The following is a 12,721-nucleotide window of genomic DNA, read 5'->3' as shown; positions in this document are numbered from 1 at the left end:
TGACTCCTGTCTCCACGCACCTGGTTCCTGACCCTGCTCTTGGCTCCGTGTTCCTGCTTTTATCCTCCAGATTCCTCAGACTGCTTCTCTGGCTCTGACCTCGGTATGTTTCCTGGACTTCGCCTTGTCTGCTGCCTGCTCGACCTTTTGCCTGCCCATTGTATCTCTCCTTCTCGCTGTCTGTCCCGACCTCTGGCCTCCTCTGGCTTCATCTTCTTGCCTATGTTTCTATGTAATAATAATGGTAATAATGCAGGTTCTAGGTTCACTTTCCAGAAGCAGTGGGTATAATAGAATAAGGTAAACACAAAGTTAGGTATTCCTACAAAAAGAATATTTTATATAACATCTACGTTTTTGTTTGTTTGGTGGTCCATGGATCTAGTCCCACAGACCGCCGCTCTCACTTTTACCCTGGTCCGGGCAAATGCACCATATCCTGGTGTGGCGAGGGCCTCCCAATGCACCATGCTGTCACCTGACACTGTAGTATCCCACCAGGATTCGTGGTCGAGATGCCACCGACGATTCCCGATACGGCACATCCTTCTTAGGCGCACATGCACCATTTGCCTAAATTTAAAGGGATCCTAGCAAGAAAAACCCTGCAGCCCCTCCTGATGAGGTCACAAGTTTGGGCCTACAAAAGACCACTCCTTGCTACTTCTCCTTGCCTCAGCAATAGGTTGACTATCTCTGGTAGAGTGTATTGCCTCAGCTTGTTCCTGGTCTTATTTCCTGTATTCCTGGTCTTCATTCCTGTGTTCCTGGTCTTCCTTTCTGAGTTCTTAGTCTTCATTCTGTAGTCACTCTTCAGTTCCATGTCTTCTAGCCATCAGTTTCAGTGTCTTCTCCTGCCCGCTCCTCGCTTCTCTATCTGCCTATCTATCCTGTGTTCCCTCAGAAGGATCTCTGGCTTGGCCTTTGGCTTGACTCTTGACTACAATTGAACTCCGTCTGCCACTGAACACTACCTGATTCTTGTCTCTGATTGAACTCTGCCTGCCATTGACCACTGCCTGACATTTGACCATGTTGAATGCCACCTGCCCTGACCGCTGCCTGCCCACAATTATGACAGTACTCAACCTGCCACAGTCCCTGGCCTAGGACTTGCCTGCCTCCAAGAATCTCGAGCTCAGTAAAAGATGCCCATGCCTAAGTCCTGCTGGCCCTGACACCTGAGGACTCAAGCTAAGGGAAACGAGCGCTGGTATAGGAGAAGCTTCAGTTGGCCTCTGTCTCAGCCAAATCTACTAGCCAACGGTTGGGACCTGCAGGGCTCCTCCCTGCAGGTTGCACCAACTCTACCTTGGCCCAAGGGTCCACGCCCGCAACAGATTGCCAAGGCCATGGACCTGGTGGACCTGTCTACGTTACAGGCCATTCCTGGCCTAGCCCAGAAATTGCAGGCACTACAGACATCCTTGGAACTACTAACTGCAGATATGAATTGTCTTGCCACACGTTTGGATACTTTGCTAGCACCTGCCACTCCACTACCACCAGTAGTCACCCCTGTACTGCCTTCAGTAATTAACCAGCCTATAATCCAGTTGCCAGCACCGCTCCAGTATGCCAGGGATCCTAAATAGGGCTAGTGATTTCTTAATCAGTGTTATATGCACTTCTCGCTCCAAGCAGCACTCTTTCCCAATGATACAGTAAAGACAACCTTCATACACTTCCTCCTCGACGGTAAGGCTCAGGCCTGGGCCTTTCCGGTATGGAAGCCCTTGGATCCACTCCTCCAGGGGCTGCAGCACTTTGTCTCCGTCTTCAAGCAAGTCTTTGATGAGCCCGACCAACCGCACACTATGGAGTTCGATCTCCTGTATCTGCGCCAGGTCGTCTGGTCCCTAGCGAATACACAATCACATTCCAAACCCTGGCCACAGAGCTGACTTGTCAGGGAGACAGACTTCTAGTGATCTTTTTGGAGGGTCTGTGGCCAAAGATCAAAGATGAGCTTGTGGCCCTGGAGTTGTCATCTTCCCTGTTAGCTCTTATTGACCTCATAGGGAGGATCGATAGATGCCTTCAGGAGAGGGCACAAGAGGATTGCGCAGCAAAGAGAGACAGAACCTGGGTACTATCGCTTCAAACTTTGACTCTGCCTGATTCTCCCACCCTGTGGTGTTGCCACAAGAAGAGCTTATGCAATTAGGTTGATGTCATCTTTCTGTCAAGGAAAGGACCTGATGTCGACAATTGGGCCTCTGTCTCTATTGCGTGGCTCCAGGCCACCTATAGCTCAGTGCCCAGAGAGAAGGAACGGTTTTTCACACACCCCCCCCCCCCTGAGTCACTGGGGCAGGTAACTCTAGGCCTAACTACTTCAACTCCCCAGTTTCTCATACCGGTCACCTTAGAACACTCTACCATATGTTTCTCCACTAGAGCCCTGGTGGATTCTGGCTCCAGAGGGAACTTTATTCAGCAAGAACTTGTTGAATGCTTCTGGATTCCCACGGTGCTTATGACTCCACCTCTGGCACTCTACTCCATATATGGGGAACCTTTCCCAGGTCTGGTGACACAGTTCTCTGTGCCACTTACTCTAAGGGTGGGATCCTCGCATTCAGAGGTCATTAGCTTCCATGTACTCTCCAGAGCCATGAGTCCAATTGTTCAGGGCAGGCCCTGGCTCTGGTGATACTAGTCACAGTTTAACTGGACCATATTGGAACGTCTCCATTGTGGACCCAGATGCATTGAATCCTGTATTCCCCCACCTGGTAATCATGGCCTCCGCCTTTCCAACACTTTCCACCTCCGGTAGAGAGTCCTGAGGAACTGAAAGCACTCCACAGTGCCTCCAGGAGAATACTCTTAAAATAGTCTTTGGATAATTAAAAGAACAGTTGGGAAAAGAGAGGTATGAACGTGAAACCCTGGAAAAAGAAAGTAACCATACCATGAAAAACTTTGAATCTTTAAGTCATTAGGAAAGATGAAGAGAATCGAGCCCTGCACACTCTTCTTTAGCAAGAGAGGGAGAAAAAACATTTATTTCTGTCTATTCTTGCCTGCCTGGATCCTGAAAAGGAGGAATCCATTCCTACCTTAAAAGTGACTTCTGCCCTTGGCCAAAGCAATCCAGAGGAGACCATTCCTTCGTTTACTAGTCAGTTTCAGTTCCAAGAATTGCATGACCTAGGGGACAAAACCAGTCATTTGGTTATAGAAACTACCTCCCGAATCAAAAGACCCATAAGGGTCCGAAGAACTCTTTGTGGCTGGTACCCCTGCAAACTCAAGGCCTCAGGAGCAAGGCTTAAGAGGGGAGTACTGTTGCATTCGGTGGTCAGTGGGTTATTCCCTCGGATCGCCACTCCCACCTCTACTATGCTCCGGGCAAATGCACTGCATCCTGTTGGGAGCCTCCTTATGCACGTTTTGCCACCCGACACAGTAGCATTCTGTCAGGACTTGTGGCCAAGATGCCGCTGACAGTTTCTGATGCAGTGTGTTCTCCTTAGGCACATGCGCGCATGCCCCTTGTCTAAATTTAAAGGGCCCACAGCGAGAAAAGCTCCTCAGCCCCTTTTGAAGAGGTCACAAGTTTGGGCTTCTCCTTACCTCGGCAATAGTCGGATAACTCTGATAGACTGTATTGCCTCAGCTTGTTCCTGGTCTCTGTTCCTGTTTTTCATTCCTATGTTCCTTGGTCCTCCTTCCTGAGTTCTTTGTCTTCGTCCTGTGGTCAGGCCTGAGTTCTTTGCCTTCATCCTCAGGTCTTCATCTTTATCCTGTGGTCAGTCTTCGGTTCCTGGTCTTCCAGTTAGTCTTCAGTTCTTAGTCTTCCAGCCGTCACTCTTCAGTTCCTGGTCTTCTCCTGCCCATTTGTGCTACTCCTTGCCGCCCTACCTGCCTATCTGTCCCATTTTCCCTCACACAGATCTCTGGCTTTGAATTTGGCTTGACTCTTGGCTATGATTGAAATCTACCTGCCACTTACCACTGCCTGACCTTTGACCTCATTGAATGCTGCCTAGCCTGACTGCTGCCTGCCTTCAATTACTCATGTACTCAGCCTGCCCCAGACCCTGGCCTGTGACTTGTTTGCCTCCACGGATCTCTAGCTCAGTAATATAGACCCATGCCTAAGTCCTACCAGCCTCGGCACCCAAGGGCTCAACCTAAGAGGAACGAGGACTGGTATAGAAGAAGCTCTAGTTGGGCCTCTGCCTCAGCTAACTCTGCCAGTCGATGGTGGGGACCTATAGAACTCCTTCTTGCAGGTTGCACCAAGTACACCTCAGCCCAAATGTCCACGCCCACAACAGCTTTTTACAAATCTATATATTAGAGAGCTGTGCAGTTGAAAAAGAGAGGATGTGAGTTTGTATGCAAATATGTATATGATGTTCCAGTGTGCTCTTCTCTCTGTGTGTCTCCCTGCTAGTCCTTGATGGTTCTATTTTTATATTGTTAAGGTTTAAGGATCTTCATTTGCATCTGTGTTTTGAAATTGCTTTGTCCCTTTTGGAATGGATATCCTTTTGGTTCTTACATGCAAGTGTGATGTCCAGGATGGAAGAGACAACTTCTCATTTGACATTCATAAAAGAAACTGGAGCCACTGAGTCTGATAAGCAAGGGTCAGGGATTGTTCAGTATTATCCAGAAAATCATAGGGCCTAGTCATGTCAAGCAGGCCTGCTGAATTATTTTGTGTGTATGCAGGGCCGGTGCAAGGGGATTTGGCGCCCTAGGCGAGCCTTCTTCCTTGCGCCCCCCCCCCCCCCCCCCGGTCTCGGCCCCGACTCCTACCTCATTCTCAATCACGCCCGCTGACTGGGGTTTTCTGGGTCGCGAGCAGATTGGGCACTGCTTGCGGCCCGCCAAATCTCCACTCCTCTTTGCCACCACTTGCGGCCCCATATGGCTCGCACCCAGTGGCGCACCAAGGGTCTCCAGCGCCCAGGGGCCAATGCATTTGTGTGCCACAGAAAATCAGTGGCATCTCTAGACAGAAGAATTTGTTTTGGGTGGGGGGGGAGCCAAAATGACATTTCTTCATCACACCCACCTCTATAGCATGGATCCTGCTTTAAAATTGGTTATAAAAAAAAGTGTTGTTAAAAAAAGTCCAAAGGGTCCTCTGCATTATTTTAAAAAGCTGGCCAGTTTCACACTTCTAGTAAAACTACTATAAAATTATTTGATAGCCTCATTCAACTAATTCTATATGATTATGAGAATGAAGTCTGGAATATATAGGAAGGGACAGAATGTCAATACAAATCCTGCACCTCCAGTTCTGTATCTCTGTGCATCCACTGAAATTCCCCCCAAACAATGGAGCTTGGATGTTTCCCTTACAGCTCATCATACTAAAAGATATTTTCAAATTCTGGTGTCACCTCACAGTAACAGCAGCACAAACACCTTCCACTGCCAGACACATTGTGAACTAACATAAAGCACCGCAAAAGAGACACCCAAAATCTATACTGCAATCCCATCATAACATAACTGTAATAACACCAAGGATTCAAACAATAATAACCCTACCTGTGAAAAAGCAAGGGTAAATATTACACTGGGTCCTGGGATAACAATACACCACCTACTGAGGAAACAAAACAAACCCGATTGCTATAGATCCCTATACAGACACTACATGCTAGCAGAATCTCTCATCGTGGTCACACACACAGAGCAGAGACAGACCCTCACCAAATACAGAATACAAAATAAAGGAGCACAAATTAGACAAAAACTGGAATGGAAACCCCAAGAAGCCAGACTCTGTGTATTAATAATGGAAAAACAGAACCACCATTCCTCATAAAACAAATAAAATCAAGAAACAAAGCATCAGTTATAATAGTAAAACCATACTAATAAAATATTTTAAAACTACTGATAAATAGAATTTCTATTAATTAAAATCATATACATTTTTTACAATTTCCCAACACCAATAAAATATTTCAAAACAGTACATATATCAAATAACACACAATAATTAAAATTAATAAGGATTTTAAAAAGCCCCTGCTGTCCATACATGGGAGCTCTTGATTTCCAGTCACCCTGATATTGTCGAGGATTAGGAGGCTATCCTCTCTCTCTCACACATACTCACATGTCCATTCTCTCTCACACATACACTGTCACATACATACACATTCATGCTCTTATACCCAACCATAACCTCTCGCTCTCACAGACACTGACACACTCAGGCTCTAAGGCACTCTCTCCCCCTCCACACACACCCCCACACAAACTCTTACTCCCCTGGATTTTCTCATACACACTCATGCTCTCACTCTCACTGGCTCCCTCACATACACACAAACACACACTCCCAGGCAAGCTCCCACTCGTTCTCACACACACACACACACACAGGCAAGCTCCTAGTCATTCTCACACTGAACCCCAGGCAGGCTCCCATTCATTTTCACACCACTCCCTCCCCATCCCCCAGGCATGCACACATTCATTCTCACACACACAGACCCCCAGGCAGGCACCAATTTATTCTCACACACACCCATACACCACAAACAGGCAGGCACCTATTCTCACACATACAAACCCCAGGAAGACACCCATACATTCTCATTCACAGACACACCCTCAGGCAGGCACCCATGCATTCACACACATACACCCCCAGGCAGACTCCCATTCATACACATGCACACACTAAAGGCAGAGACCCCCTCTCTTTCTTTTGCCAGCAACCTCAGAGCCTCTCTCATTCTTCTGCTGCCACTGTCACTGCCGCTGTATGGCTATTGCGGAGGTGCTGATTGCTGCTATTGGCACTGAAGCCCATTCTGCTGCCTCCTCTGTGCAGGCCCCATGGGCTTCCAGTTCCTCTATGCTGATCTCGTACATTGTGAGATCCGCATAGAGAAAGTGCTACTCTTGCACATTCCCAAAGATTACATGTTCCAATCAGTAAAAAGTAATTTATTTCTTTTTACATTGCTGTCTGATCTTAGTTTTCTAATCGGTTGGTCACAGGCTTTTTTTTTCCACCTTCCCTTTCTTATTTTTTTGCCAATTCCTTTTATAACATATTTATTTTCTCTCCATCTGTCTGCTTCCCTCAAACACACGGTCAGGTTCTCATTCTCACATGCTTTCTCTCTCTCACATACACAGGCACTCATTCTCACATGCTGTCCCTCATACAATCATTTATACACAGTCTCTCTCTTGCACATGCTGTCTAACTCTCACTCCCACATGCTGTCTTGCTCAAGCACAGGCTCTCACTGTCACATGCTCTCTCTCATACAATCATTCCTACACACGGGCTCTCACTGTCACATGCTGACTCACACACACACACACACACACAGGCTCTCTCTCACTCCCACATGCTGTCTTGCTCAAGCACAGGCTCTCACTACCACATGCTGTCTCTCACACACACAAAGGCTCTCCCATGCTGTCTCTGCAAACATTCAGGTCTTCACTCCCACACACACACACAGTCTCTCAACTCATCTCATACACGCACACATACACACTGTACAAACCCTCAGTCTCTCTCTCTCACCTCTGGGCCTCCTCTTCACGGGCCACTGCAGGATGGGCTCTGCAGCGGCCCCGGTCTTCTCGAGCCGCGCTGATCCTCTTCTGAACGTGGCAGATGCTCCTCCTCCTTCCGGCACGCGGCTGATGCTCCTCCTCTTTCCTGCCCGCGCGGCTCCGGCAACATTTTTCTTCCGGGGCCGCGCGGGCAGGAAGGAGGAGAAGTTCCTGCATTGGCTGATGCTCCTCCTCCTCCTTCCTGCCCGCGCGGCTCCGGCAACATTTTTCTTCCGGGGCCGCGCGGGCAGGAAGGAGGAGAAGTTCCTGCATTGGCTGATGTTCCTCCTCCTTGCTTCTCCTCCTTCCTGCCCGCGCGGCTCCGGCAACATTTTTCTTCCGGGGCCGCGCGGGCAGGAAGGAGGAGGAGCACCAGCATGTTTAGACGCGACTGTACCACGGCCCTGCGATCTTCTTGCTGTGTGTATCTGCCATTGGGATGACGTCCACCGGCGGCCATTGGCCGTCAGCGGCTCGGCGCCCCCTAATGCTCAGCGCCCTAGGCGATCGCCTAGTTCGCCTAGTGCTTCCGCCGGCCCTGTGTGTATGGTACAATACTGACATCTTATACAAGAATATTATTCACTATTATATAAAAGAGAGGCTGGTATGTACTATACACATAAGCACTTACCCAGTCTACCACGGTACTTTATATGTAATCATGAGCTTTCCAACCAATTTGAAGAAATGTTTTGTACAAATGCACTCTGTCAAACAAACAAAACTAGAACATGATTAAAGCTCATAGCTGTGTTTCAAAGATGTTTGTGAATAGAACACAATATCTCATTTGAAACATTTAAAGATAAAAAAAGAAAAATGTCATCTAACAGATACACAAATTCACATGCAGGCTTTAAAGACACATATAAAAAGAGGAAAAGATCTCAGATGAGAACTAAATGTGAAAAAGAAACTATTGACTCAAATACTCTTAATCATTGATCATAAAAACCTCCAAAGTCTCTTCATATTCATTTTATAATTGGAAATGTAAACCCAAACTCAACAACATTGTTCACACAACAATGTTTAGCTTAAATGATGTCATAGAAAGTGCATCCAATGCAGTCTTATAGTCTGAAAGAAAAGCTGCACAGTGGTCAGTGATTTCCAGATGCTGTCAAAGAGATTATAAAACATGAAAAGACGCTGTGGCCAGTGTTTCACAATAAAGCTGCATCAAGAAATGTCTGTTATTAAGGAAAGTAGCCTCAAGAAGCTGAAGCAGAAAATCTTATGACAATAGCTTATAGGTTAGGTAATATACTATAAAAATGTGAATATTAAAAACCTTCACCTTGATTGCCTGCCCACAAATAATTCATAGAAAAGGCATGCACTCACAGCACATTTATTTATTTGTATTTCTCTACCGCCAGTACCTATGGCCCTAGGCGGTTTACATTCTAAACTATACACAGATTTTAATGTTATCACGGACTAAAACAAAACATATTACATCCAAAGATCAATGGAGAAGGGTTTACTATAGCGTTAAGAGCAAACCTATTTAGGACAATGCTTGCCTTATCTTTAATAAGCTGTTGAATGTCTTAGTGTAGCCTTTTAGCCTTAGCTCTTAAGGCAACAAGTTCCATAATGATGGTGCAGCAATCGAGAAAGCATTTTCTTTTATATCAACACATTTTGCCTGGTGGATTGAAGGCACGTTCAGCAGAGCTCTCTGTGACGAGCGCAAGGCTCTCATCAGATTATATACCCGTAACGTCATGTTAGTCCATGGAAGTGAGTCAATTGTCCATAATTTTTTAATAGTATTGAGATGTTGTATTTTATCCTCCACTGGATAGGGAAAAAGGACTGCCAGAAACTAGCCAATTAAAAGCCATAGGTCAGGCATGTAAAAAATTATAATGTCTGATATCAAACTTTCACCCATTCAGATCTTGCTAATATTGCGGCATATCGTCATTTAATAGACTAGAGAGGTAGTTGAGTTTCAGATTGGAGGATTTATTTTGCTTTATTTGATTGGACAGTTAAAAATGGCTCCTCTGAGATACAGGCCCTAAAAACTAAAGCTCTCAAGCAGGTCCTGCATAATAACATTTCTTGTGAAAGTTGCAAGCATTATTTCATATTTTTTTTAATTTATGGTGCCCTATATCTGGTATATTTGATTGTCTAAATTTGTCATGCCATTGACTTTATTTCTTCAATTAAATAAGTTCCGTCCCCTTTCTGATTTTTTCTACATTGCCTCTCATGTTTTAGTAGCCGTTCTTATTGCAGAATTCTGCCACATTGTGCTAATTTCCCATCCTTTACTATGCTTCAGCTCGTAGCTCTCTCACAATGGTTTGGTTTTACTCTTCCATGTGACCTTTTAACTCCTTTCCCCTGCTTGATTCTTGAAAACTATTTTTCACGTATTTTCTACAAAATCTCAGCAATATAAGCAGGTACTTTACTTACCCAAATGCTTTTCTAAGTTTTCACCAATGAATTCTTATTTTTACTACTTATTTTTGGTTCAAAAGTTTCCGCCTGTACGTATGGGCCTCCAGCTCATTTGGAGCCATCTTTTACCGCATTATGGTACCATGAATCTTCATTTCCAAGTAGCTTGGTTTTCACTATCTGATTTTTCCCCTATTTTCTTTTTCGCTCTTACTTACCAGGTATAAGGAGACCCCCATATGTGCCCTTACTAGCACAGCGGTCTTAACAGTCCTGGTGTGCCAATGGTATAGGCTCAGTGGTCTCAGCAGTTCCTCTCCAGCTAGTGAAGTCAGTGTAGGTGGGAGTGTATTCGGAGGTTTGACACTCCCCAGTGGGAGGAGGATCATAGTTTTAATAAAATTCCTGCATCCATGTGACACAGTGGGATTTTGGAGTTGGAGTCTGGAGAAGCACCACAGTCTGAGGTTGCCATCTCCCCACAGAGTGGGGCTAGTAGAGATCTATCCTGGAATGGGACTGTCGCACTACTGAGGAATGTCTGGAGAAAGGAAGAATTCCTGTCCAGTAAAGGGGACCCAAGGGAGGGGTACCCAATATTTCCATGAAGGAGATAGGTCCTGGGGTTCAACAAGAAGAACCCCAAGAGATCCCTTGGAGTGAGTAACATGAATTAGATCTACTTTATGGGATCTTCCAGGTAGTTCTGACCTGGATTGGCCACTGTTGGAAACAGGATGCTGGGCTTGATGGACCTTGATCTGACCCAACATGGCAATTTTTATTTTCTTAAAAGGTTACCAGGAAGCCGTGGTGTTTGAAATTCCTGAACTGTGTTGGGAGAAGTTTAGGGAAAGTGTTAACTAAGAGAGGAATTTTGCTTTGGTGGGAGTTTTGAGAAGGGAAGAAACTACCCATCTAAGGAAGGAGTTCTAGCTCCTAGTTGAGGAGGAGTCAGCCAGATGCTCCCACAGAGTATGAGAAGCTTCTGAAAGTTAAAAAGAGCTTTCTTCAAGCAGGTACCTGGGAGAACCCAAGGGAGGAAGGTTCCTATACCAAGAGCTGACCTGTTACGGTAGGATAGCTGTAATTGTTGCTGAAAGTGACGGACATTTATTTGTGTGACTCTTGGACTTTGTGTTCTGTTTGGTGCACTAGCCATTGATGTATCATTATTTTTTACTTTGTTTTGCCTGCCATCAGTTCCAGTAAAGAACTTTTAATTTGAACAGCTGTGGTGTCCATATGCTGCTTTTTAATATTTTGACCAGCCTGATGAGCAGAAGGGCTTCAGAAAGAAAAAACCTAAGGGCCCTGAAAGAAAGACTTCTTTATCTTCTATACAAGAACCTTGGGAGATCATGAGATGTAATCTTGGCCATGAGTCTCCCTTTGAGGCCCTGTGCCTAGGACCGGAGCAGGGCAAGGACTACACCAGCCTAGCCACTGCAGCACAATCCTTGGCCTACAGTGATACACCAGAACTCAGTCTGAAACCCTACAACTGTGGTTCCTTAAGTCTGACCACTAGGTGCTGTTAGTGAGCATTGGCTGGGGATGCTGTAGAGTAAGGGTATGAAACACTACCTCCACAGCATCCCCAACTCTGGATGGCCCAGGGAATGGAGACCTGACCTAGGTATGCTGCATGGCAATGTACAGTGCTTGTTGCTTAGATGCCAGGTTGGATGACCAATGAATGCTTTAAAATATTAGCTTTGGGGACTGCTAAGGTCGCTTCATGATTTGCTGAGGAAGGGCCCATAGTGGTTCTGAAAGCTTACATTTGCAATCCCAGTGAAGGTATCACCTTGGTTCTTGTTTGGCAAATTAGAAAATTTGGCCACAATGGATTAACAACTGCTGCTCCTTTTGAGCTTTCCATACTTCCTATACTTGAAGGATAATAAGGATGTACAGTTTAGTAATGAATATTATTCAGTTGTTGGAATGTAAACTTTACTATGTTCTGCTTGCAGTGAGGGAGAGCCTAAGCTTCGTGGAGTCCCAACAGAACATGCTCCTGATTCCAGCATTGTTTTCACCACTGAAGTAGCTCTCCATGAATCCAGCAGGCACCAACTGATGTCACAATCTGCCTATCTAAATTGGGAAGATATGCCTTTCTTGTTATATTTAGAGATGTGCATTTGTTTAGAACGAATTAGGCAATTTCAACAAAATTGCCTAATTCGTCCTGGTTCAGGAGACCCGAACCCTGAAACGGATTTTTCCCAAAATTCAGGAAAAATTCATTTTTCGGGTTAGCGCTGGGGGGAGGGGCAAATTTATAAAAAAAAAACCCCAAACCCAACCCTTCAAATTTACTTAATTACAAACCCCCCCCCCCCACCATCCCGATCCCCCCCCAAGACTTACTGAAAGCCCTGGTGGTCCAGCGGGGGTCCCGGGAGCAATCGTTTGCTCTTGGGCCATCGGGCCTGCCAGGAATCAAAATGGCGCCGGTGGCCCTTTGCCCTTACCATGTGACAGGGGTTACTGGTGTCATTGGTCGGCCCCTGTCACATGGTTGGAGCAATGGACGGCCGGTGCCATTTTTGAAAATGGCGCAGGCCATCCATTGCTCCTTCCATGTGACAGGGGCCGACCAATGGCACCAGTAGCCCCTGTCACATGGTAAGGGCAATGCACCACCGGCGCCATTTTGATTAGTAGCAGCCGATGGCCCAAGAGGGAGAGATAGCTCCCAGGACCCCGCTGGACCACCAGG

The 12,721-nt window shown here is 46.0% G+C and overlaps 1 protein-coding gene across 1 annotated transcript in view; it reads left to right on the top strand.

Annotated features, from left to right (window-relative positions):
* LOC115092930 (protein NipSnap homolog 3A-like) overlaps positions 1-12,260 on the top strand; it is a 101,442-nt gene extending 89,182 nt beyond the window's left edge. The window contains exon 6 of the mRNA XM_029604368.1: positions 11,970-12,260. Coding sequence (XP_029460228.1) covers positions 11,970-12,046 — 77 coding nt within the window. The 3' untranslated portion in view covers positions 12,047-12,260. The remainder of the gene's footprint in view (positions 1-11,969) is intronic.
* Positions 12,261-12,721: the final 461 nt, after the last annotated feature.

Source organism: Rhinatrema bivittatum, chromosome 1 (genome assembly GCF_901001135.1).
Source record: "Rhinatrema bivittatum chromosome 1, aRhiBiv1.1, whole genome shotgun sequence".
Taxonomy (NCBI): Eukaryota; Metazoa; Chordata; class Amphibia; order Gymnophiona; family Rhinatrematidae; genus Rhinatrema; species Rhinatrema bivittatum.
Note: the sequence above shows the minus strand (reverse complement) of the source record. Positions and strands in the feature narration are given on the sequence as shown.